The sequence below is a fragment of the Podarcis erhardii genome, assembly GCF_964252035.2.
Source record: "Podarcis erhardii genome assembly, chromosome: 4".
In the NCBI taxonomy this organism is placed as follows: domain Eukaryota; kingdom Metazoa; phylum Chordata; class Lepidosauria; order Squamata; family Lacertidae; genus Podarcis; species Podarcis erhardii.
The window spans coordinates 84,693,302-84,720,627 of record NC_138508.1 but is presented as its reverse complement, the minus strand read 5'-3'; the positions used below and the strand labels follow the sequence as shown (position 1 = coordinate 84,720,627).

The 27,326-nt window shown below is 44.0% G+C and overlaps 1 protein-coding gene across 3 annotated transcripts in view; it reads left to right on the top strand.

The window, feature by feature from the left end:
• The first annotated feature begins 17,105 nt into the window (after positions 1-17,105).
• Positions 17,106-27,326, top strand: part of TPP2 (tripeptidyl peptidase 2) — a 44,432-nt gene continuing 34,211 nt past the window's right edge. The window contains exons 1-5 of one of the 3 annotated variants that reach the window (XM_081857986.1): positions 17,106-17,412; positions 21,719-21,847; positions 24,249-24,344; positions 25,527-25,631; positions 26,391-26,515. In XM_081857986.1, coding sequence (XP_081714112.1) covers positions 17,248-17,412; positions 21,719-21,847; positions 24,249-24,344; positions 25,527-25,631; positions 26,391-26,515 — 620 coding nt within the window. In that variant the 5' untranslated portion in view covers positions 17,106-17,247. The remainder of the gene's footprint in view (positions 17,413-21,718; positions 21,848-24,248; positions 24,345-25,526; positions 25,632-26,390; positions 26,516-27,326) is intronic. The other 2 variants (XM_081857984.1, XM_081857985.1) reach the window with 2 other exon arrangements.

Genomic DNA, 27,326 nt, shown 5'->3' with positions numbered 1-27,326 from the left:
GAGAAAAATGTTCTGCTGCAGTCTTTGTTTTAAAGACCCATGTGTTATGGACATCAAATGTCAGTGAACTGAAAGAAGCAAAGATAATCAGTGTCGAAGCAATGATTCTTCAACATCAACTTCGTTGGACTGGCCATGTTGTTCGAATGCCTGACTATTGTCTTCCAAAGCAACTACTCTATTCCCAATTTAAGAATGGAAAATGAAATACCGGTGGACGACAAAAGAGGTTTAAAGACACTCTCAAGGCAAATCTTTAAAAATGTGGTATAAGCACTGATAACTGGGAAACACTGGCCTGTGAGTGTTCCAATTGGAGAACAGCCTTTACCAAAGGTTTCATAGACTTTAAAGAAGCATGAACTCAGGGTGAAAAAAAGAAATAAGCTAAGAGTAAGGCACATTTGGCAAACCCTCACTGTGATCAACTCCCACCCAGAAACCTATGTCCCCATGGTGGAAAGACGTGTGGATCCAGAATTAGCCTCCACGGTCACTTAAGGACTCACTGTTAAGACTGTGTTCATGGAAGACAAACTTACTCAGCTATGAGTGATCACCAGAGAATTCCTGTTTTGTTATTTTGCAGATTTCTTGTAGGACGGATGTCCAAAAAGGTTGCATTTGGGGGCATTCCCACCACATGTGTAGGTATGTGCATGTAGAGGTACAAACTTTCCAGCATTTCCTGGGTGTATCACTGTCAGCTTCCATGGTGTTAGATACCATCTAGGTTTCAAAGTGAGTCCTCTTCTTTGGGCTGAGATAGATTTAAAGGGTGGTTTTAGACCACAATTTAGACCATTGGGTAGGGTTTATTTCATAACCTATGTCATGCTCCCATTGGGACTTTGATTGCGGTGAGGGATTTGTAGGGTCTTGGAGTAGTATTTTGCATATTGTGGGTACCATCCCCTACATATATTGAGGTCAATAGACCCCAATAATATGGATATGGTGGCCCTTTCATTATTCTTGATGGTCACAAATGATAACAAAAATAAGATACTTTAAAATCTCTTGGATCACATCTATCAGACCCTCCTCATCTCCATGGTAGGATTCCTCTGCACTTTATCTTGACTGGAGAGATGGATTCCTCAAAGGCTGGCATTTTTTAAAAGAAAAAAACCCACTAATCGCATGTCACTCTGATATGGAATTTGATGCAGAGATGGATGTTTGAAGTCCGCTGTGCTCAGATCCATGCCATGCACAGTCCCAAATTCAAATTTATCTCTTTCACAAATTATCCTGAGCGTAGAAGCAAGCCTGTATTGTGGGTAGATAAGGTGACAAGACAGAGAGAACAGGAAAGTTTACACAAAGGGGTAGTGGGTAGGCTGTCTATATTCTATCCTTAAAAAATTAAAATTATTCACTAAGAAAAACTGGGTTGTGTAATCTTCAGAAATTGTGCAGTGCAGGACCAAAGCCCTATCCAACTCACAGGGAATTCTCTCTGGCTTTGGATTGTTGAGCAGACATTGATCATAGCAGCCCTATGGACTAGAAACATGAGGAGTGTTGTAGAAAAAGATAGCTCACCTCTCGGAAAATTCATCTTTGAGCCCAGTTCCACATTCCCTTGGTGTTTTTTGTTTTGTTTTGTTTTTGCATGTCTGAAGAATCGTGGCAGACACATAATCCTACAGGAAAGCAAAACCTGACCTCATAACAGAATAGGAAATAATGCCTAATTTTTTAAAAATAGGACTTAAATATAGGTTGGCCGGAGGCAGAAGATGATGGACTCCTTCACTTTTAACAGCTGTGTAAAAGACAGAAATTCAGCAGGAATTGCTTGCCATGCAAACTGTACAGTGGTACCTCGGGTTACATACGCTTCAGGTTACATACGCTTCAGGTTACAGACTCCGCTAACCCAGAAATAGTGCTTCAGGTTAAGAACTTTGCTTCAGGATGAGAACAGAAATCGTGCTCTGGCGGTGCAGCAGGAGGCCCCATTAGCTAAAGTGGTGCTTCAGGTTAAGAACAGTTTCAGGTTAAGTACGGACCTCCGGAACGAATTAAGTACTTAACCTGAGGTACCATTGTACTTGCTGAACTTCTCTCTTTAATAGCAGGGTAGGAGCCTCCTCCTTTGGATTTATCAGGGCCAGCCCTGCCATTGGGCAGAGTGAGATGGCCGCCTTGGGCAGCAAGGTATTGGAGGACAGAGCTGTGGGTGCCATCTGGCCAGCCCCACTAAGCACACTAGTTAAGGTTGGACTATAGCTTGTTTTCACAATGGGTGGATTGCCCTACTCTATTGTGGAATGCTCTTCCCAGAGAGGCTTGCCTGGCCCCGTCATTATGTGTCTGCAGGCACCAGGCAAAAACATTCCTCTATACTCAGGCCTGTGAAAGTGTGTACAGTGGTACCTCAGGTTACACACGCTTCAGGTTACACACTCCACTAAGCCAGAAATAGTGCTTCATGTTAAGAACTTTGCTTCAGGATAAGAACAGAAATCGGGCTCCAGCGGCAGCAGAAGGCCCCATTAGCTAAAGTGGTGCTTCAGGTTAAGAACAGTTTCAGGTTAAGTACGGACCTCTGGAACGAATTAAGTACTTAACCCGAGGTACCACTGTACTGTAATTTTATTTGCTGGTCAAGACCCCAACTGTTCTTTAATTGGTACAGCTGTTGAAGGGTTTCTATCTACACAATATAAGCAGTTAGAGAGAGAGAGAGAGAGAGAGAGAGAATGATGCTAAAATTGCATACAGATTGGACAGGCTTTCTCTATTTTGCTTGCTTCTGTCCCTCCCCACCCACCTCCTTCACTATGTAACAGACACAGACATCTGGGTCTACATTGAATGCAAATTCTGGCCTCTCCTCATTTGAAAGAAGTTTTATTTTGTGTTTCAAGCACCTGCACAGTTATGTGCTCAAATATTTATTCAGTTCTTTCTCTGCCTTGTCTTACAATGGGGTTTGTGCACTTTTTTTTTTTTTTTTTTAAGCTACTCTGAAAAACAGGAAAGTGACTTCATGTTGGCCTCTTAGCAGCTTCGAAAGCTGAGAAAGATGGAACAAGTTTCAAAGCAGGCTCTAACCTTGTTAGGGAAGTTGAAAAGGAGGGAATGCTGATTTGTCTTTGGGGGAAAGTCTTAGGTGGAAAGGTATTGCTTTACTATTTCATATAATGGCTTTTCACAAATTCAGACTCAGAATCTGAAGTGGTGGCAAACCCCTTCATAGCTTTAAGGCGGGGTTTCCAGACAATTGTGTGAAAAGTTAAGCTGCCAATCATACTTTAGCAACACATGACACATGTCAGAATCAGTTATAGTCAAATTGAGAATGACAAAATACTTGGTTTTGTTTTAATCTGTTGGCATGCTTGTGTAAATTGGCTTGAGAGATCTTGTTTCTGAAACCATTTCTCCTGCATTATCATAGAATCATAGAGCTGTAGAATTGAAAGGGACCACAAGGATCATCTAGTACAACCCCCTTTTGCCCAATGTGGGACTCGAACCCACAACCCAGATATTAAGTGTCTCATGCTGTACTGAATATATGAACTTTTACCAGGTAATTTAGGGTGAAAGAACTGCACTACAGGTGGATGATCTTTTTGCATTTGGGAGATCTAGGCATCACAAACTGAGCCCTGAGTTTGAGACTCTCATGCAGGCCAGTTATTGCACAGTTATTGTAAGGACTGTGGCCAAAGGATCACCCCGTCCAGAATATGTCAGCTTACTGAATATACATGTTCCTGGAACTGAAGTTTCAGCTCAGTTAAAAGATGGAGCGCCCATTTCCTTGGAAGTGTTCAGGTCCGTAGAAATTTCTAAACTCCTATCTTCATGGCCAAGGCAACCATTTGTTCAACTAACAATTGGCTCTAAGGCAAAAGAAGCTAAACGGGTCTGTTTTTTAAGTCAGCTTGGCCTAGAATTAAAAAAATTCTGCTATACACAAGTCTATGTAGAAGACAGTTCCCCTGGCTATTGGGTCCTTTTGGGGGGCTCACAAATTATAAAGGATGCCACCAGGCAATTGACCTCATTTGAACAATGACCTGTGTCACGGGATTAATCTCCTTGCTGTACAAAATGTCCATAGATGTCTCTTTTAGTTCCAGTGAAGACCAAAGGCTCTGATGGGAGTTTAACCAGAATGCCCTGTTGCAGCGCCGTAGCTACGGGGCAGCTAGCCAGTAGTTAAATTCTTCAATCGCAGCAGGCTTTCTTTCTTTGCGTGCTTTCCCTACACACTTCCCCATCTCACTAACGATGAACAACGATATGGATGAAATGCACAAAAAAATAACAAAACACCGAGGCAGCAGTATATATACTGCCAGTATATCACAGAAACTTTTGCACTTTTTTCCGCCCTGTATAAGAAATTTGCTGAGGCTTAGAAGCCATGAGTGTGCAGACATAAATTCAGGCGTTTGGAGAGGCGATTAAAGCACTGAAGCATATGAAGGTTGCAATCCTCAGTTGCTTTCTCTGGGATGGTCCCCGTTTCAAATGAATGCGTTTTCTGAGGGTGTGTTATGGCTCGCTACTTCAGGCTGCAGGCTCAGGTGAGTTATGTAGCCAGCTTTGACCCAATGTAGTTGTGTGGGGGCTTTGTGGTTTTTTTGTTTTGTTTCTTGGGTAAGCTTGGTAATAAAAGTTTACTAAGAAGCAGATTGGGGCATCTATTTAAAGGATGCACATTTGAGGCCTGATGCGGCATTTTCCCATCATTTCAATTATTCTGAAGGGAAAGAAGGGTATGGCTTTTACACAGAATTACATTCTTGCTGGGGACCAACTACACGGGATTAGCAAAAGGTTTAACCAACTGTTTGAAATCCTTATGAATTTTTCAGCCCGCAAAAAAAAGGCCGACTAGTTTCATTACATCCAAACAAGGCTTGCATAACCTTAGCGAGGCGATGAATATTTCATCTCGGATGAAGCATTCCGGTGTCGTGTTAGTGATGCACTGAACACAGCGCCAAGATGGAGGTTCCTTGGCTTCCCAGGGTACAGCTTCTTGACGTCAGCAGCTGAAACCCAGGCCATAAATGTCAGCTTAGTATTTATTAGGCAGAAATGAAATTCCTGGGGAAGCTGGTAGATTCACCCCTGCTGGAGCCAAAGCACAATGGACAAGCACATCTTTCTCTCTAGGCATTTCCCATCAAAATTTCCATGTTTCTGGGAAGCTGCCAGGATCTGGTCTACAGTTAATCAGAGTCTGTTTGTAAAGCACTTTCCAAAATTAAAAGGCTGAACAAGTACCAGCTTATTAAGTATTATTTAAAGCAATAAAGAAATGCACTTCCATTACACAATAAGGGGGGTGGGACACAGTGAAGCTTAGAAGAAAGTGTTCTGGGAGTGAGCAACGTGGCTTTTAAATTTGTAACTATTGATCTGCTGCTACATTGGTGTTTCTAATTTTTATTTTACTTTCTGCTTCACCAAAGGAAACAGGGAGAGCTATGACCACTGCGTGACATCATTTCTTCGCGTATGCATAGTCCAAAGGCAGAATATCCCCTAGGTAGAACCAAAGGGGATATTCCTTCTTGGCTAATTCCTTATCTACTTGGGAGATTTAGCCATTGCTTTTAAGCACAACTGCCTAATGAGATTTGCAACCAAGAGGACGAAAGCTGAGTGTGCGCGCCCATTCCTTATTTGCTGATATAGTAAGCCCTGGGATCCATCAGGCTATAAAATAACCAAAACCGTCTAGGCCACAATCCTGCCTCAGGGAAGTATTGTGGAACATTTGGTGCACTCTCATTTCTGTTCATGGAACACAGTGCTGAGTGCTTTTTTTGGGGGGGGGGATGTTTGCATTCGCCAGCGGACAATTAATGGTAAGCAATCTATTCCAAATGGGTCTTTTCAGTGTTCAGTATATCATTCTTCCCTTTCTGTCAGGGACCGTGCTGAGGAGGGCTGCACTGAGGAAGAATGGTGGGAGCCCCCCACCACCACCACCATCCTGAATCTTCCCAGGAGTAGGAAAACAGTATAGATTTGGAGCGGTGGTTTGTATAGGGGCATAGTTCAGAAGGCAGAAGCTGGGAAATACTGGATGGGGGACAGCTAGGAGAAGAAACACTGGAAGAGAGAGGGTTAACAGATTCACAGTCGTTGGACAGCATTCCTCCATCGCCCTCCCCAAGGTCAAGAAGAGCTCAGAAAGTCTCAGAACATGAAGCACAGAGGGTACAAGCTCAAATTACAAGGCATAGGAGTGACATAGATTAATAGGGACGGAGGGGGGAGTGAGCCTTAATTGGGAGCACCGCCATTTCTCGGGAGACATGTTCTTGTGTCTCTCACTGTGATTATTAAAGAATCTAACTGGAATGACGTTCCTTTTGTGTTTGATCTTCTTATTTACTGCCACAAGGGAGGAAGCTGATTCCCCGAAGCCTGACACTTTCCTTCTGTTGCATGGTGTAGAATGTAGATCACCTACCAGGTGCCATGCTGCCCATGAGCACCAAGCTGGTGGAGCTTGTGTGGTTTTTTGGATTTAGTTTTTAATAGGCTTCTCTCTTACCTTAGTGGTGTTTCGCATTGAGACTGATGATGGGACTTGTCTTTCGCAGTAAAACACAGTAAGCAGGGGCTTGTCTTCATTCTTAACACTGTAGTCCCACAGAGCTATGATTAGAGATAAGAGAATCCATAGATAAGAGAATCCCGATTTCAAGCCAGGGCTGCGAAGCCAATCGGACTGAACTTTGAAGCACCTGGTGGCAGGTGATGGCAGGTGAGTGACAGGTGGGCAGCCCCACCCACTTGCCAAAATGGCCTGTAGAGGGTGGAATGATTTTGGATATGGTCCTCCAGCTGGATCCAGTTCTTAGTCCATAATGTCTGGCAGTGCTTTTCCAGGGTTTCAGATTCTTCCATCTCCTTCCTGCAGATGCCAGGGACTGAGTTTGGACAACAGCCCTTTTCTGGCGCTGAGGTTGCACGAGTGACCCTGCTACTGGTGGGAAGGGTAAGGAGGATTGTACTCTAGATTTTTAGTGCTGTCTTGGCTTTCTGCTGCAGTACATGAGGCCATCAGAGGAAGAGGAAGCAGTATCTCTTCAATTGTGCTTAAATCTAGCTCCATAACCAGTTGAAGGACAACCTGCTCAACTCTGTAACTAATAACTATTAAAGAGTTTGCTTTCTTTTCCTCTCCTGCCTCCCTACCCATCTTCCTTTTGTGTTGTGTCCTTGTTAGATTGTCTTATTTCTGATCTTTGTAAGCTGCTCTGGGATTTCTTTTTCAGCTGAGGAGAACACCTTCATTTTCATTATATTACCGTATTTCAAACATTTCTTTCCTGCTTTTTGGTAAAAACCTCTAGGGCAGCTTTAAATAATTAACACAACCATTCAAACCAGACTTCCTCCAACAGATACAGAGATATTAGATCTCCCAAAATAATATTATTTTGAAATATTAATCAGGAAGCGTGACTCTTCCCAGATTTCTAAACTGAATAATGATCAAAATGGTGTAGAATAGTTGATGCTAAAGTCTTTCTGAAAGCAGTTTCGAGCACTATGGCTGCTTTTACATATTAGCCACACCATGCACTTTCACACACAGGTGGCACTCTGGGTTAAACCACAGAGCCTAGGACTTGCTGATCAGAAGGTCAGTGGTTTGAATCCTCACGACGGGGTGAGCTCCCGCTGCTCAGTCCCAGCTCCTGCCAACCTAGAAGTTTGAAACCACGTCAAAGTGCAAGTAGATAAATAGGTACCGCTCCGGCGGGAAGGTAAACGGCGTTTCCAATACGCTGCTCTGGTTCCCCAGAAGCGGCTTGGTCATGCTGGCGACATGACCTGGAAGCTGTACGCCGGCTCCCTCGGCGAGATGAGTGCCGCAACCCCAGAGTCGGCCATGACTTGACCTAATGGTCAAGGGTCCCTTTATCTTTACACTTTCACAAGTTGAGCATATACACTTGAACCCAGATAACTGCAATGAATCAGAAAAGGTTAGCTACTCCTCAGCTTGTGTCTCAGTGTAAAACTATTGAAGAGAAACCACATTGAACATATGAATCTTGGGAAAGGGAGAAGGATCTGGTACGTGATCTCGGCTCGTTCGACTAAACATTGCCCATGTCTTGTGTTTCCCACATTCTAGCACGGTCTGGGCAAGCAGGCAGAGACATTTTTGCCCTTAAGGAAGAAGAAGAAGAGGAGTTTGGATTTGATATCCTGCTTTATCACTACCCGAAGGAGTCTCAAAGCGGCTAACATTCTCCTTTCCCTTCCTCCCCCACAACAAACACTCTGTGAGGTGAGTGGGGCTGAGAGACTTCAGAGAAGTGTGACTAGCCCAAGGTCACCCAGCAGCTGCATGTGGAGGAGCGGAGACGTGAACCCGGTTCCCCAGATTACGAATCTACCGCTCTTAACCACTACACCACACTGGCTCTCATTCAGGCCTGTTTGAACCCATCAGGGCACCTCTTTTTGTGCATCCCAGTGTTCCCGGTGATCCCTTCACCATTTACGCAGATTTGCCCTCCAAACTGAGTCAGTAACCTCTGGCCTTTGACTCTGCATATATATGACTCTCCCTAGTCTTCTGAACGTAGATCGTTCTAACCAATTTTAATATTACATTTTTCTATTGTTGTAACCCGCCCTGGGACCTTACGGTCAAGGTCAGCGCATAAACCCAATAAATAATAATAAAGTTGCAGCATCTGGAGCTTCAGGGTAATAAGCGCCTCCTTTCAATGCTTAAAAGGTTTCCAGACGTACCTGAATAATTGATAAGGAATTTATTGCTTTTACCACTCATAACAGAAGTTGTCCCTGGAGGGATGCAGGAAACCATAATTTTGGTATTATTAATTAAATGCAGAGGCACCAGGGACCAGTCTAAGCACTCTCCGTCCTTTTAACAGAATCGTTGGGAACTTTTATTCCTGTGCCAAAACCACCTTGTGGAGGATAAATGGATGCACCTTCACAGGCCAGTTTGCAGAGTGCTCTGCTAGCACAAGTTCTAGCAAGAGGGAAGGAAGCCTGTACAAGCCATGCCGCTTTAAATAACAACAACAACAACAACAACAACAACAACAACAACAATAATTTATTATTTGTACCCCACCCACCTGGCTGGGTTTCCCCGGGCACACTGGGTGGCTTCTACAAAGACAAAAAATACACTAAGATGTCACACATTAAAAACTTCCCTGAACAGGGCTGCCTTAAGATGTCTTCTGAATGTCAGGTAGTTGTTTATCTCTTTGACATCCGATGGGAGGGCGTTCCACAGGGCAGGCGCCACTACCGAGAAGGCCCTCTGCCTGGTTCCCTGTAGCTTTGCTTCTCACAATGAGGGAACCGCCAGAAGGCCCTCGGCGCTGGACCTCAGTGTCCAGGCAGAACGATGGGGGTGGAGATGCTCCTTCAGGTATACTGGGCCGAGGCTGTTTAGGGCTTTAAAGGTCAACACCAGCACTTTGAATTGTGCTCGGAAACGTACTGGAAGCCAATGTAGGTCTTTCAAGACCGGTGTTATGTGGTCTTGGCGGCCGCCCCCAGTCACCAGTCTAGCTGCCGCATTCTGGATTAGTTGTAGTTTCCGGGTCACCTTCAAAGGTAGCCCCACGTAGAGCGCATTGCAGTAGTCCAAGCGGGAGATAACTAGAGCATGCATCACTCTGGCAAGACAGTCCACGGGCAGGTAGGGTCTCAGCCTGCGTACCAGGTGGAGCTGGTAGACAGCCGCCCTGGACACAGAATTAACCTGTGCCTCCATGAACAGCTGTGAGTCCAAAATGACTCCCAGGCTGCGCACCTGGTCCTTCAGGGGCAGTTACCCCATTCAGGACCAGGGAGTCCTCCACACCAGCCCGCCCCCTGGTATGAATATGATTCTAAGGTCATTTTCAGGGATCTGATTTTCTTGCTCAGAGAAGCTTGCAGTTCTTGACTGGGAGGGCTGTGAAAACTAGTAGACACATGTGGGTGGGTGATCATCAAATGAAGATTTTAAAATGTGTGTTGGCAGAGGGGGGGGGCAGAGATTGTTACATAATACATTGATTGACTGGGTTCGTACAAACCCCCTCATCCTCAGAAGGATGATGTGAAAGTGCTCATGGCAATGTGTGGGAACAAAATAAATAAGATAAATTGTTCAGTCGCAGGGTGCCTTTTGGTTTTATTTTCGGTATGGTTTATTTTTTATGTCTACCACTTAGAAAGGCTGGTGATTAAGTGGTATTTAAATGCCACTTAAATAATAGAGAAAATTTAAATAATCCGTAATGGTTAACTACCTGATGGAAAACAACAACAAAGATCTGAATAAACCCTTGCAAGCATCTACCTGGAGCATACTGGATAACTTTGCAAATGTATTATAGCTTACTTGGCCACCAAAACATGTAGCATTATCTAAATCATAATTTAATATACGCCATTAAAATGTCAAAGCAACAATCCAGGCTATGCTAGCCAGATGAAAAACATCTATGAAAGGTTTGAAAGACAGAATAATACAACTCTCTCGAAAAAATGAATATTATACTCTTGATCCAAAAGTCTATAGTTCTTGCCTGGAAATGGAAAAGGGGGAAAAAAACCTACTATGAAACCCTCTTCAACACTTAGAACATGAAAGTTCTTCAGTGTTCACATGGAAACAACTGTTGAGAAAATTCATATCTTGAATTTGAGGGTGGGGTTTGTTAGGAAAACAGAGGAAGCTGGTTGAGCCGAGTTTGGACTGGAAATAGAAAAGGAATTGAATGCTGACAAGAAGCAAACAATGCAACTCATGGGCAATGCTATTGTTATCTATGAACACAAGAGGGAGCCATTGCTTTAGAGTTTCGGTATTGCAGAGAAGGGAGTTTGGAGGGAGAACTTCTGAAAGGGGTGTTAGTAATTCGAAGCATAGTTACTAGAGAGTACGCACTATTGGGTGAAATGGGGCTTAAAGATAAAGGTAAAGGGCCCCCTGACCTTAGGTCCAGTAGCAGACGATTCTGGGGTTGCGGCGCTCATCTCGCTTTATTGGCCGAGGGAGCCGGCGTACAGCTTCCGGGTCATGTGGCCAGCATGACTAAGCCGCTTCTGGCGAACCAGAGCAGCGCACAGAAATGCCATTTACCTTCCCACCAGAGTGGTACCTATTTATCTACTTGCACTTGACGTGCTTTCGAACTACTAGGTTGGCAGGAGCAGGCACCGAGCAACGGGAGCTCACCCCGTCGCGGGGATTCGAACCGCCGACCTTCTGATCAGCAAGCCCTAGTCTCTGTGGTTTAGACCACAGCGACACCTGCATCCCTGAAATGGGCCTTACATCTGAGTAAATATGCACCGGCAGTAAAGGAACAAAAAAGGCTAGGGAGAACTGCAGCTGCTTCCTCACCTCAACTTTGGCCCTTGAAGGAACACATACCTAAAAGTGTACTTGGAGATAGAGGATCAAAGTGGGCTAAATGTTTGAAAAAGAGGTGGAGGAGGAAGTTTGTTGACATTCATGTGAATATGCTTCCTGCTGCGCTTGTAAAGGAATTGTACAAGTAGTTATCATTTATCTAGGCAACTCCCTAAGACTCAGACTTGCAAGATAGGGGTTATTTTAAACTTTGCATATTTGGGCTACCTTACAGAATTAAAACTATTTAATAACCTACATACCAAAGTATTAGGAGACCTTTCCCCCTGCTCCAAATTCTGCTGAAAACCAAGAGATAGTTCTTACTGGGAGACAATGTCCAATAATAAAATACCTTTAGGATTCAGACTGCTTCTCTTTTCTTTTATAAAGGGAAATTCAGCAGTTTTTGGTCAGGCAGTACAACGTCCCATTCATTTACAAAATGGTACAAGTGTTGGCTAGATCATAAAATACCACTCAAGAGCCTATTAGCCTAATGGCTCAGTATTTCATTCCCAAATAAACAAAAGCCTAGTGTTGTTCCAGCACAGGCTTGAATGAGTCACACAGATATACTTTCTCCTTTGTTTTATTTGGAATGATTGGAGGGAGACCTTATCTAAGCATCTGTTTTGTGCCACTATTAGAGCTCCCCAGCAACTTTTTGCTCTCCCGGCCTTCGGCCTAGGCACAGAGAGTCAGAACGGCTCCTTAAAATAAACTCTGGTTCAGACAGTAAGTGGATCTACCCCAGGCATAGGCAAACTCCGGCCCTCCAGATGTTTCGGAACTACAGTTCCCATCATCCCTGACCAGTGGTCCTGTTAACTAGGGATGATGGGAATTGTAGTTCCAAAACATCTGGAGGACCGGAGTTTGCCTATCCCTGATCTACTCCTTCTGTACAGAACATCCCAGAAACGAAACCAGAGAAGTCCAAAAAGGACCTAACTAACAGCTGTCACAGGGACGCGGGTGGTGCTGTGGGTTAAACCACAGAGCCTAGGACTTGCCAATCAGAAGGTTGGCGGTTCAAATCCCCGCAACGGGGTGAGCTCCCGTTGCTCGGTCCCTGCTCCTGCCAACCTAGCAGTTCGAAAGCACGTCAAAGTGCAAGTAGATAAATAGCTACCACTCTGGCGGGAAGGTAAACGGCGTTTCCGTGCGCTGCTCTGGTTCGCCAGAAGCGGCTTAGTCATGCTGGCCACATGACCCGGAAGCTGTACGCCGGCTCCCTCGGCCAATAAAGCAAGATGAGAGCTGGAACCTCAGTCGACCTCGACTGGACCTAATGGTCAGGGGTCCCTTTACCTTTAACAGCTGTCACGTGGGGAGGTGGGGATAGCTCAGCTGGTTAGAGCAGGGGTAGGCAACCTAAGGCCCGGGAGCCTGATCCGGCCCAATCGCCTTCTCAATCTGGCCCACGGGTGGTCCGGGAATCAGCGTGTTTTTACATGAGTAGAATGTGTCCTTTTATTTCAAATGCATCTCTAGGTTATTTGTGGGGCATAGGAATTCGTTCATTTCCCCCGCCCCCCCCCCAAAAAATATAGTCCAGCCCACCACATGGTCTGAGGGATGGTGGACCGGCCTATGGCTGAAAAAAGTTGCTGACCCCTGGGTTGCAGCATGGTGCTGATAATGCCAAGGTTGCAGGTTCAATCCCTGTATGGGACAGCTGTATATTCCTTCATTGCAGGGTGTTGGACTACATAAGGCATAGGCAAACTCAGCCCTCCAGATGTTTTGGGACTACAATTCCCATCATCCCTGACCACTGGTCCTGTTAGCTAGGGACGATGGGAGTTGTAGTCCCAAAAATATCTGGAGGGCCGAGTTTGCCTATGCCTGGACTAGATGATTCTCAAGGTCCCTTCCAGCTCTATGATTCTAAAGCAAAAGTGCTTCCACGGTTTCTTGCATCAATCATGGGAGGGGGACCTCCTAGATGGTGTAGAATTATGGGTGTAGCCAGGGAACAAGGGGACAGCTGCTCCCCCTAAATCATAAATAAAAATACTTAACTACAAGTAGAAAATTTTTAAAATATTTCTGTGCACTTGGGGTCAAAAGAAAGTATGGCCATACCTTTGTTTTCGAACGGAATCTGTTCCCGAAGTCCATTTAATTTTCAAAAACATTCGAAAACCAAGGCGCGGCTTCCAATTGGCTGCTGGAGCTTTCTGCACTCAATCAGAAGCCATGCTGAACGTTCGGCTTCCAAAGAACATTCGCAAACTGGAACACTCACTTCTGGGTTTGCAGCATTCGGGAGCCAAAACGTTCGAGTCGCAAGGTGTTCACGAACCAAGGTATGACTGTAATTTAAAAGAACAGTTATCAGGACATTTCATTCTGAATCTGCTGGACAGAGCCAGACAGACAATGGTGACAGGAAGGTCCTCCCCGGCCCCCAATAAATCCTGCCTGCAACCATGTGTACAACCCTACCCCCGCCAAACATCAGGAATAACTTTCTGACAGCAAGAGCTGTTTGACTGTGGAACGAACTCCCACAAGAGGTGGTGGGCTCTCCTTCCTTGGAGGTTTCAAAGCAGAGGTTGGATAGCCATCTGTCATGGATGCTTTAGTTATAAGTGGCAAGTTCAATCCCCATATAGGACAGCTGCATATTTCTGCATTGCAGGAAGTTCGACTAGATGATCCTCGGGGTCCTTTCCAGCGCTACAATTCTATTATTCCATGTTGAGTGTTTGGAAGTACAGCACAAAGCGCTTTAGAAACCCTGAGCTTGGTGCTTCCCAAGTGTTACGTACTGAAGTTCTCACCCTGGGCCAGCAGGGGGATACTGTAGATACCATATTTTTTGCTCTATAAGACTCACTTTTTCCCTCCTAAAAAGTAAGGGGAAATGTGTGTGCGTCTTATGGAGCGAATGCAGGCTGCGCAGGTATCCCAGAAGCCAGAACAGCAAGAGGGATTGCTGCTTTCTGTGTGCAGCGATCCCTCTTGCTGTTCTTGCTTCTGAGATTCAGAATATTTTTTTTCTTGTTTTCCTCCTCCCAAAACTAGGTGCGTCTTGTGGTCTGGTGCGTCTTATAGAGCGAAAAATACGGTAGTTTTCACTCAGGTCCACATATGCAAATAAGGGATCGAAAGTGACGTTCAGTGATTGGATAGTTACAGAAAGTGGTTATTGTTACGTTGTAGTGGAGCTCTATATAAGCAGGCTGGCTGAACCCTTCAGTTCAGTTCTGTTCTGGCTGAACCCTTCAGTTCAGTTCTGTTCTGGCCTGTGAATAAACAAGAGCTGTTTGAAGAATCGCTGTGTCGTCTGATATGTTCACCCACAACTTAACACCAAGGACCAAGCTTAGGGCTGGAAAAAACTACTTTCTGTGCACTAGTTCTGAACAAATAATGCTGTCGCTATATGCTCTGCACCTGATAAGGGATGGGTGTGGTTTGGGGAAAATGCAGAGCCAAATGTGGTCTGTGGGCCAGAGGTTCCCCACCCTTGAACTAGGGGGAACTTTGTAAACATCTTTGCTTCTCTGTGCCTCTCAAATCACAAGTAACGTTGATCAGCAACCTGAGTGAGGAACTCTTAGCCTCATTATCCTCATTATTGTATGCTGCTTCAGATATATTGTAAGCAGACAGGATTTCTGTCAGTAGACAAGGTAAATATGTAAACAAATGCATGTATTCAAATTTTTAAAATGCATCAAGCATGGAACAGGCTTAGCCATTATTACAAAGACCTGTAAAACTACTGGCTCATATGGATCCAAAGGTTTTGATGCACAAGCAGAAAGCATTTCGCTCAAGTAACACAGGCTCACTGTACACTAATGCTCACTGCACCTCAAAAAGCTGCTTCTGAGGATTTTGGGTGCTTCCATAACAACACAGGATGCAGCGCAGGCTATGTAGCAAATATAAGGAATTGTGAAAATAGGGAACTCACCTTGTAGGCGTAGAGGTGCTTTCTGCTCATGCAAGACTGCTTTAGATAATAGCCCATGTGTTTCAATTTTGTCCAATCTACTTTAAAATTAATATGGCTTCCAAAATGCTTTAACTAGCAAACCAGCTTGAGCTTGCTTTCCGCCTAGGCATATTGCATGTTAAAGTGCTTAAGTTTGCATGCTGTTTAATAAATGCAAATAGATTATGCCAATGGGTATTTACGCTGGCAGTCATTAGCACAATGATACGTTGTAACATTCTCAGTTATACTACTACTGTAATTGTGGTTGCTTCCTCAAGAACTCCAGAATAGAAAGCTTAGTATGAAGCCTGTTCTTTTCTTGTTTGTAAACTCAACAAAAGGTGTGAGCTTGCATTTGCCGGGTATCTCATTCATATTTGGTCTAATTTGAGACAAACATACTCTCATTTCATCAATGCAAAGAAGCCTTGCTCTTTTCCGATCCTTTGTCATGGAGAACTGTAGAATAGCCAACACTCTTGAAGAGAGGAGTAGATACTGTTTCTGGATACAGAGAGAGCACCTTATTTCAGCCACAACTTGCTGGAAGAGAGAGGCATGAAGAAGAATAGAAGATGCCGTCAGAAACCCTAAGTGCACAGCATTTTTTCAGCCTGAACTTGCCAGAACTCAGTTGTAGTATCTCTCAGGTGGGCGCCATTGCCATTATACGAGAACAAGGGGGGTGTTCATGGTGAGTTCTGGCACCTCTTTCTCTAGAGAAATAGCACTGTACAGTGGTATCTCGGGTTACAGACGCTTTAGGTTACAGACTCCGCTAACCCAGAAATAGTACCTCGGGTTAAGAACTTTGCTTCAGGATGAGAACAGAAATCGTGCTCTGGCGGCGCAGCAGCAGCGGAAGGCCCCATAAGCTAAAGTGGTCTTCAGGTTAAGAACAGTTTCAGGTTAAGAACGGACCTCCAGAATGAATTAAATTCTTAACCCGAGGTACCACTGTATGTGTATAGGTTTGTATGTTTATATATATCAATATATTAAGAAGTAATAATAATAATAATTTATTAATTAAACCCCAGCCATCTGGCTGGGCTTCCCCATATGTGTGTGTGTATTCTATATATAAAAATTTCTATACTATGCTATGCTATGCCATACTTACTACTATATACGAAAATGTTTAAATGTTTCTTTGCCCAGCAGTGTGGCTCATTTTGAGATGCTTTGGAGCATCTGCAGATATCCATGTGGTGGCAAGTTTGGACGGGTAGCTCTTTCAGGGGGGGTGAAAAAGGTCTGAAAAGGTCAAAAGCTTTAGCTGGAAAAAATAAAGAAAAAGAAATGCCGACGCCTTCAAAGAGGTAGCTGTAATTATCCCTTTATTGCATCTTCTCACTTGGACGCAGCGCTACCACTTCGGCGCAACGTTTTCCTGCGATGTTTATGCTTTTCCGGGAAGGGCGGGGCTTTAGGGCTGCATGTTTCCTGCGTTTAAAAACCAATTTCAACATAAAGCCTCAGAGCCAATAAAAGGGCAAAAGGCGGGAAGGGCGGGCGCTGCTCGCCGCTTTTATCAAGCGCCGCGTTCTCCCTCCCCTATTGGCGCGGCGCGAGGACCAATCGGCTCCGCGGGTTCTCCTCGCGCTGCAACTTGAGTGGCTGCACGCCGGCTCACAGCTGCCGCCCCGCCCCGGCTCGAAAATCTACATAAGCCTCTGCAGGGCGCATGTAGCACCTGATAGCCGCGCTTTCATTGGCCGGAGTGGGGCGGAATCGCGCATGCGCCTGACGCGAACAGAAGCCTCACGCCCGGCCCGCGTCGAGTCAGTGACGTCACCCGGTCCGGCGCCGGCGTCGCGTGCGTGCCCGGTCACTCTCCTCTCGCCTCCTCTGTCTCTCGCTTTCTCTCTCTCTCTGCTCATCCAACATGGCGGCGGCGGCCGGTGAGGAGCAGTACCCTTTCCAAGGGCTCCTTCCCAAGAAAGAGACCGGCGCTGCCTCCTTCCTGTCCCGGTACCCGGAGTATGACGGGCGGGGAGTGCTCCTGGCCGTCCTAGACACGGGCGTGGACCCCGGAGCGCCAGGCATGCAGGTAAGATAGCACGGGCGGGGGTGGGCAGTGTTGCCTAGCGGTGAGAGAAGGGACCCCCCCCAATCTCTCCCTTGTGGGATGGGGGGTGGGAGAGAGATTTGGGAAGAGGAGAATTGAGCCACCCCCGTTGTGGGGATTTGGGTGGCTGTGGAGGCAAAACAGAAAATATTGGGAAATAGGTATTATTATTTTTTAATCACCAATAATAATAATAATAATAATAATGAAATTTTATTTATATCCCGCCCTCCCCAGCTGAAGCCGGGCTCAGAGTGGCTAACAACAGTAAAATGATAAAACATTCTAAAATCATTTCATTATAAAATTAATGAGACTTAAGTGACAGAATGGTAGGTGTATTCATCTGGAGAAAGCCTTAAAGGGTATGAGAGGTGTGCTGCTGGGGCAGATGTTTTTTCCCACCCTGGCCAGCCAGATGCTTATGGGAAGCAGGTTGGCGGTGGGAAAATAGAGCCTTATCTTGCTGTATTCAGAGGCACGCTGTCTCCGCGAAGTGCACGTATAACCACTACGGCTTGCAGCTGCTCCTAGGCTCGTGGCAATTATTTTTAAAGCTTGGCAGACTTGTTGTGTTGTGAGTAGCTTGCAAATGTTCGCAGGGAATCCTTTTAAAGGGCAAAGATAAAGGGAGAGCGGTTCTTGTGCATAGAAAGCATTAGTTGAAGCGGGCAAGTGTGTTAAAAAAACGACAGCAAAATGACAGCGGTTTTGGACCAGGCGTGACAAGACAGCCTATGTGTATAGTCTTATATTGTAGGAGAGCATCCTTGTTTTTGCGCTGTACACAAGATGACAGTGAAACTTGTGGTGCATTGAAAATGTCCAAGCTGAAAGATGTTTGTTCTTCTTTCCGATGCTTTTGTCTCTGGGCCTTTGTTCCAAATTATGCATCGATTGATGCTGTCACATGTCTCTGCTTACTTACAGGTTTTGTTGTTTTTGGTTAAATAATACTACTAATCTTCAGAACACACTGCAACTTATTCATACAGAATTGTGGTAGTTCATTATAGAAAGGAGAGATTTTATTAAGATAGAGTTGTACAAAATGTAATGAAGGAATGGCCCTCTTCAAGTTCTGACTGTGATTGGTCAAGGAAAGCCACCTAAGTATAGTTAAATTCAAGGTAGAACAGATTTATGAAAGGTCAGAGGAGTTACATTTCAGAAGCACTTGCCTCATGTGCAGTGTTTAAACTAGAGGTGGTTTAAACAACTTATGTGGTCCTTCAAACTCACATCATTACTGACGGTTGGTCACACTGACTAGGACTGATGGGAATTGAGTCCAACAAGAACTGGAGAGCCACAGGTTTCTGATTTATGGTTTAAAGCAATTACCGGTACATGTTGGAATAATAAAAGTAACACTTATTATTTGTCCATACGTGTTAATGATAGGTTGCTTGTAGGTTAATGGTAGGTTGCTGTGATAAATTGTTCACGGTGGAAAAAAGCAAACCAGTTATGCCATACTAGGCATTTGGCTTAGGTTTATTGACTTTAATTATATTTACCTAGCAAGTTTTTTGATAATCAGATTTGAATCACAAGGGAGTACCTTGATTTTTAATGGACAGGAGGAGGAAGGAGGCCATTAATTTTGTTTGAAGTGTGGGTGCATCACATGCTAAATGTTTATTACCCTTCTCAAATCAAATTAAAGCTAGTGGCACACTGCTGCCCCATTTTAAGCACAATTAAATCTTATTGATTTAAGTGTGGCTAACTGTGTGCATAATTATGGCTATTGTCTCTTACAGTAGTACTGCAAGTAGAAATGTAGCCAGTCTGCTTAAAAGTAAGCCTTCTAGCAAGCATATGAATTTACATCAAGTTCTTTGGTTGGTCTCCCCCCCCCCCCCCCCCAAGATCCAGGTATATTTTCTTTTGAAGCAAATAGCACTGATAGGCATGTTTCTTGTCCAGCATATATTGAATGCATAACAGTCAACATTCTCCCTAAGGCTTTTGTTCTATAAGTAAGTGTAGGTACTTCACTTCACTAGAGATAATATCCCTTTCTCTAGTAAGTAGTAATTCTATCCTCCTTAAATGGTAAAACATTTTGACACTGTTTGTAAGGATGCACATTTTTGACAAGAGTTGGACCTGTCATAAAGTTAATGGAACTAAAATGGCTTCTGATTAAATTGACTGGGTTGGCTTTTCTCACAAGACTGGAGAGATGAAAACAGGCTCTGGAAATCTTCTGGAGATGCTATGAAGCATGACATGAATGACTAGGGAGGGTGGGAGGGAATTAAGCTTAATGTAATTGTATTGTTAAATTTTGCCTCTGGGAGAACTTGTTCTTCATCAGTTAACTAGTTATTCAAAGTATAGTTGCTGTGTTTGGGGTGTTATAATTGCTCACAGTTCATGAATAAGATCAAGCATCTGAGTTAATTGAGAAAGATAAGTCTTGCATGTTTGCATTCCTTAGTATAGGAACACTCAGGAGAAACTTTGTTGAAAAACAGTTTCCTGATGGATTGAAACATGAAGTAAAAGCACAACAGTTGCCATCCTCAGAACTAAAACTTATGGGATTCCAGCTGCTTTCTGTTATTTATTTATTTGTCTATTTATTTAATTTGTATACTGCCCTTCCTCGATCTCAGAGCAGTTTACAAGATTAAAATGCAAGATAAAAGCACAAAACACATAATAAAAATGAACTAACACACGTTCACACACACACACCACAAACACATTTAAAAGGGTGTAGGATGTTAATCATCCAAAAGGCCTGATTGAAAAGAAACATTTTTGCCTGGCGTTTAAAGGTGTATAATGAAGGTGCCAGCCGGAGCTCCCTGGGGAAATGGTCACAGGGTCCAGGTAGTATCATATGGAGAGATGTGGCCCATCTTCCATCCAGGCTGGAACATTGCTAGAATTTTGATAGCTGGGTTCTTGATGTTTGGCTTCTTCTATATGTTACGGGGGGGGGGGGTGGAGAGATAGCTGCTGGCTGTTGCGTGAATTGTTGGCGCTGCTCCTGACTCTCCATTGTGAATGTAAGCATAGCCAGTCTCACCCTTGCTTCATGTGTACTTATTTCAGTATAGGTGCTGGAGGGTCTTCACATTGGGCTGATCAATTGCAGACTCCGAGAGGTTTGGCACGAAGGCTGAATTATTTCCTGTCCTTCTGAAATAGGGCAATTATATGTTTGCTCCTGCAATGTATTTTGCCTTGTGATCTTATCATTTCCTCTTAAGATCTGCCCCTGTCTTGTCACATCCACCCACATGTCCTTCCATACAGCTGTTGTTTGTGACAGTATCCTGTTTGTCTGCTTCTCCCTGTGTTGTATCACTTCCTATTGCATCCCACACTCCTTATCCTTATCTCTAACCATCTCTCTCTCTCTCTCTCTTTTAAAAGAAACACTTTTGAGATGTGCGACTGGACAATCTTAGTATTCCTAATTGGTATTCCAGGGATAAATACTTTATGGGTGCCATCTTTGAATATTTTTTGGCCATACATTTATACCATTTTAATCTATTATATGAGCTTGTCTCCTTCCTGAGGTCATCACCAAAGGCCCTCTTAAGAGTTCCATCTGTGACAATCATCCATTCATGTTACCTTCATTCGAATGGCCTCCTTATATATATCAAAAGAGCAGGCTTTCTGTTAGCCCGCAGAGCAGTTTCTGTGGCAGAGAAACAACCTCTTCCAAAGCCCTAGCTGACATAAGGTTGGTTGTGCAGGAGAGATTTTCCTTCTCTCTGCCCTTCATTGAGCCATTGAAAACTTTCCCTCCTGTCGACAGCAGTGGGAGGGAAAATAGCTGCACCATCTCCAGGGATGGCATATTTTTTGTTTGCTTTTGTGGGGATACATTGGGGAAACAGCAGGGTAGACACAGTGATCAGCATTCCCTCAGTTGCCCTCTTGGGAGCTTGGGATTGCTCCCTTTGCCTGTTTTTAATCTTCACGCTAATCAAGTTGAAGCTTTTACTCTTATTTTGCTGCAGTTATCTGGAAAAACACATTATTGAATATGTGTTTATCATACTGTGTTTGTGCTCTTTTAAATCAAATTTGTACTGTTTGGACGTCGTTATTCTATCCTGCCACAGCTCACAATATAATATATTTTTTAAAAATTAATGCAGATAACTTTGCTTTAGGAAACAGTTTGTTCCACACCAAGCAGAAGATGTCCTGCACTGCGTAGGCCATACATTTTTTTCAAGAGTTCCTGTGTCTATGGAGCATTTATAGTGCAATTATTTGTATCTCCTATTTTTTTTATTATTATTTTCAGATTACAACTGATGGGAAACCTAAGATAATTGACATAATAGATACAACAGGCAGTGGTGATGTAAACACTTCAACTGTTGTCGAACCAAAAGATGGAGAAATCATTGGTCTTTCAGGAAGAACTCTGAAGGTAAAGGTTATTTTGAATTAAAGTTGGTGGCTTCTTCCGGGTCATCCTTTGGTTGAAAAATACAAGATACTCTGTTTAAATATGAGAAGAGGTTATGGATTTGAACCACAGGCAAAGTACTCTCCAGCTGTATATACAACAGGACGATCAGTAATCTCAAAACACTTTCAAAGTCTTAGTTGCGTTCCTAACATTTAATTGTACTTAAGTATTTCTAAAAATTGCATTGGGGGAATACAAGGCCTAGTTCTTGTCTGTCTGAAGGAATGCCTTCTATAGTGTGTGCTGAAATCAGCCAGAGAGGTTGCTTTACAGCTGTCCCTCTTGGTAGGTGGTCATAGGTCATCACGGTGACAGTGGACCAGGAACTAGCTTGCCTAGGGTGCTTGTTTGTCTCCTTACTGGCTTTCAACTAGCAGCTGAAAGCTTTTCTTTTCAAATCGTTTCTTAATTGAATCTAGACTCAAGCCGGACTGTTTGCCTTTTAAATTCTGTTGTTTTTGTATGCTGCATATGTTTGATTTTGTACTGTATTCTGTTATAAACTGCCCATGGAACTTTTCTGTTTATATTAATTCCCGCAAATTAGCAGCATACATCGAGATTGGCTCACTCAGAATGCGGCACACACAAGTTGATACTTGATATTTATACGGAGGCTTGTGAAAAGATTTCAGAGTCTACATGGGAGCCAGATTCTTAAGACATTGTAGCTGTTCTAAATCCCCACTTCAAGATTTTACAAGCCCTGATAGCTTGGCCCTGGTGATTTACTTGTTTATTCAGTGCAGTCCTGTGGTCGCAGTCCAGAGAATGGACTGGCAGGAGTGAACCCTTGTACATTGAGATATTGCTTGCTGTTTTCACTGAACTCTTCCCACTGCCAGAGAAACAAGCTACTTTTTAAAAGAGCAGCTTCCCCCTTTGACACAAGAAACTGCAGTTCATCAAGAAAAGCTAAGGCTTTGTGGATTGTTCGCTTTCTCATATTTATTTATTTATTCATTGCATCCCATCTTTACTGTCTTCCATAGTAAAAGGCCAGCCTATTGGGTAATTTGCTGTTATGTTGAGGCCTAGAGTCTTCAAAGGCCTTGTTTGACTGACACCAGAGTAGTAAACTCTTAAGATGAAGAGAATATCCTCATGTTTGCCAGTAACACTCAAGGATGCTCTGTAGTCATGCACTTTAGACTTCTCTGGTGGCATTGTCAAGTTTTGCAACCTGATGCTATGCATGTTTACATGGAAGGTCAATGGGTTGAAGCCGGTGGTGTCACTCAGCTGATGACAAGGCTTCCAACAGGAGAATAGGGTGGGGTTAATTTTAAGTGATTTCCCCTGCCTCCCAGTCTGCTGTGGAAGGCTACTCACCCTGCAGCAGATTGGGAAGACTACAGAGGGGAAGGGGAAATAGATGAAAATTGCTTCTCTCCCCATTTTGTGATGGAACCCTTGCTGTCAGCTGGGTGACACAATTAGATATCACCTTATGAATCACCTCCCATATCAGCCCTACCCAGAGTAGACCCATTGGAAGTAGCGGACATGACTAACTTAGGTCCATTAATTCCAGTGGGTTTGTTTAATTAGCCAAGGTTGTTTAATTAGCCAAAGGCCTGCAAGAAAAGGAATGTTTTTGCCTGGTGCCTAAAGCTATGTAATGAAGATGTCAGGCAGGCCTCACTGGGGAGAGCATTCCACAAAAAGGGAGCCACTGCTGAAAAGGCCCATTCTCATGTTGCTCTTGTCCAAACCTCATCTGGAGGAGGCACCCAAAGAAGGGCCTCAGATGATGATCACAGGGTCCAGGTAGGTTCATCCTTGAGGTACTGAGCCGTTTCGGGCTTTATAGAGCAAACCCAGTACTTTTAGTTGGACCCAGAAACTGATTGGCAGCCAGTGCAGTGGGGGCAGGATTGGCATTACCAGTCTTTTACCAGTGAGCAACCTGATCTCCTAATTCCGCACCAGCTGAAGTTTCCAAACTATCATCAGAGGCAGCCACACATATAACATGTTGTAGTAATCTGGCAATGGTCATACAGGGCGTCCAAAGCAATGTACCTCTAAAAGAGACAAGCATTCCTGTAGCTGTATAACAGAGAATATAAATTTGACTGTGAAAGAACTGAGAATAGGCTATGCGTTAATTAATATTCCTTGAATTTTGTTGCACAATACTAATCTTATTTCTTAAGTCCTTTGCATGCATCTCAGGGGTAAGCCCAATTGAACACATTAGACTTAGTTGGATATACAGTATATAGGCTTATGCATAGGATTTGGCTGTGAACAGGTTTCAGCAGTTCACCATTCTTATTGTATATATTTTGTGCATGATCACTGAGGTGGATAGAATGGACAAAATATGTAGATTCATAAATTCTGCCTTTTTCAGATCCCAACAGTCTGGGTAAATCCTTCAGGAACATATCACATTGGCTTAAAAAATGGTTATGACTTCTACCCCAAAGCTCTCAAGGAAAGAATACAGGTAATTCTTTGCATCTTCATTTTTAAAGTCTTTAATTTGTATACAGGCTCTCTTTTTACAAATTATGCTGCAAAAGTAGCAACAGTGCATTAGATTGGTTTATTTGTATCTACACACCCAAACATTGTAGAACAAAAGTTTCATAGTAAGAAAGTAGCGCATAATAGAAATTATGTTTGGCCTGAAACATAAACATAAAATGCTGAATTTCCCTGGCAGATCACAACATGCCCATTTTAAAAGGGGGGTAAATTGTTGCTCTTTTAGCAAATATTCAAATAAAATGAAGTAGGCTGGAATAAAACAAATTTATTAAAGTTATGTAAAATTTAAAAATAGCATTAAAACAAATTTTAAACCCTGAAAACAGTGGAATAATCCTTATGTTACAATCCAAAGCCCCAATTTGCTGGGTGATGGTTTCATAGGGCAACAGTCTCCCAAAACAACTCTCCTGGCCTCTACCTGTTGATAGATTCCCACTGGAGGTAGCCTGCAGAAAGGCCCCAAACAGATCATTCTGGGGAAGTAGCTGAGCTGGCCTGGGTTTTAATGGATCTTTAGTTGACCTTATTTCCATCACTTTGCTCTGCTAGCCCAAACTAGGGAAGAATGGTTTTGCCTCTCCCCCTTTTTCTCCAATAGGCATGAGTGGTGGGCATGTAGCACCAGTTGTTCTGCTGTGTCATTCCCTGATATTTCCCACCCAGAGTTAGGATTGCTCTGTTAGACTCTCATGCTGCCTCCTAGCCTTCTGTGCTGTGATTTCCCCAATTCCTTCCTGGTTGGGCAATACAGTGGTACCTCTGGTTAAGAACTTAATTCGTTCCAGAGGTCCGTTCTTAACCTGAATCTGTTCTTAACCTGAGGTACCACTTTAGCTAATGGGGCCTCCTGCTGCTGCTGCGCCACTGGCACACGGTTTCTGTTCTCATCCTGAAGTAAAGTTCTTAACCTGAGGTACTATTTCTGGGTTAGCAGAGTCTGTAACCTGAAGCATCTGTAACTTGAAGCGTCTGCAACCCGAGGTACCACTGCATGTTTCAACCCGCAAAGTGTGTTTTGTACTTGCCCTATGTGATTTAACATGCCATGCAAGCCAGGCATTTTGGCACAAACCCTTTCTTTCATTTCAGTGTAAAAAGATGTCAGTGTTAAAATTCAGTATATCATCTCTTGCAGAAAGAACGCAAGGAAAAGCTTTGGGATCCTGTTCACAGATTGGTGCTCGCAGAAGCCTGCAGGAAACAAGATGAGTTTGAAGCTGCTCACAGCTCTCCATCGCAGGTTACTGTTTTAGAACGAACTCCCCTAAGAAACATTGTTCTGTGTGACAAGCAGATTTCCACTCATGTGATCCATTTTGTAATAATATACACGCAGGGATGCGGGTGGCGCTGTGGGTTAAACCACAGAGCCTAGGACTTGCCGATCAGAAGGTGAGCTCCCGTTGCTCGGTCCCTGCTCCTGGCACCCTAGCAGTCTGAAAGCATGTCGAAGTGCAAGTTGATAAATAGGTACTGCTCCGGCGGGAAGGTAAACAGCATTTCCGTGCACTGCTCTGGTTCATCAGAAGCGGCTTAGTCATGCTGGCCACATGACCCAGAAGCTGTACGCCGGCTCCCTTGGCCAATAAAACGAGATGAGCGCCGCAACCCCAGAGTCGGTCACGACTGGACCTAATGGTCAAGGGTCCATTTACCTTTACCTAACTTCCACCTTTCTCTGCAGGCTTCATCTGCACTGCGTCGTGCAGATGAGGTTTTGCATTCTGTCTTGGGCTATGATGCTCCGTTGCGCATGGCATATGCTTATGTAGCTGTGATTTGGGTCTAACTGTATGTAAGCAATCTGTTCAGATATAACTGGTTGCAGAAAATGGGGGGGGGCACACTGGAGCGAAGATCTCATTCAGTATGAACAGGCTGCATCTTCATTTGTAATTTATGCCCTCAGCTCCCACTGAAGTGAGTGACACGCACATGGCACAGCTAAATCCGGGCATCATTGCGTTAGCATACTTTATGACAAATTCTCATCTTTCAGGAAAGCAAACTGATGAAGGAAGAGCTTCAGAGTCAAGTGGAGTTGCTGAATTCTTTTGAGAAAAAATACAGTGATCCTGGCCCTGTATATGACTGCTTGGTGTGGCATGATGGTGAAACTTGGAGGTATATATTTTTTTTATCCCCTTAAAATACATATTGTCCCTAACTATGCTCACCTTATCTGATATTTTGAAGCCGAGGGAAACCAAAATGATTAATGGGATGGAGACACACTCTGATAAGGAAAGTTTACGGCGTTTGGACAGAGAGAAGTGTTTTTTTCCTTTCTCATGACACCAGAACTCAAAGCCATCCAGTGAAACAGAATGTTAGAAGATTTAGGGCAAGCAGGGGTGAAGATTTAGGGCAAGGAGGGGATAGAAGATTTAGGGCAAGCAGGCCCTCGAGGTGTTATTGGACTACAGTTACCATCAGCTCAGTCAGTGGTTGGGGATGGTATAGTCTTAATGACATCAGGAGGGCCACAGGTTAGTCACCCCTTCTTTGAAGCCTGACCACTAACTGGGCCAAATGCCACGCTGCCCAGGACTGCTACCACTTACTCAGGTGCCAGTTTTTAAGATTAATTAGCTGGAGTGAAAATAGTTCCACGTAGAAGGTGCCTGATGTTGCTGATCTTTTACCAGAGGGGATGGAGAGAGCCACCCTTATCTCTTCCACTGAGGTACACAGCTGGAACGGCGGCTACCAAGTGACAGGATGTATGTTGGATGTTTACTAGGGGCCTGTGCGTTACCAATGTTTATTTTCACAAAGCAATTTGGGAATTTGCTCTTCAGTCCTGCCTAGAGCTGCTGTACAACCGGTGAGGCACTAAATAGTGTGTTTTGGTGCAGGCAGCGTGGCTGAAAAGGAAGCCCTAAACTGATTAACTCTTTCATTTGTGGAATCAGGTTCATAAACTTGGGAACTA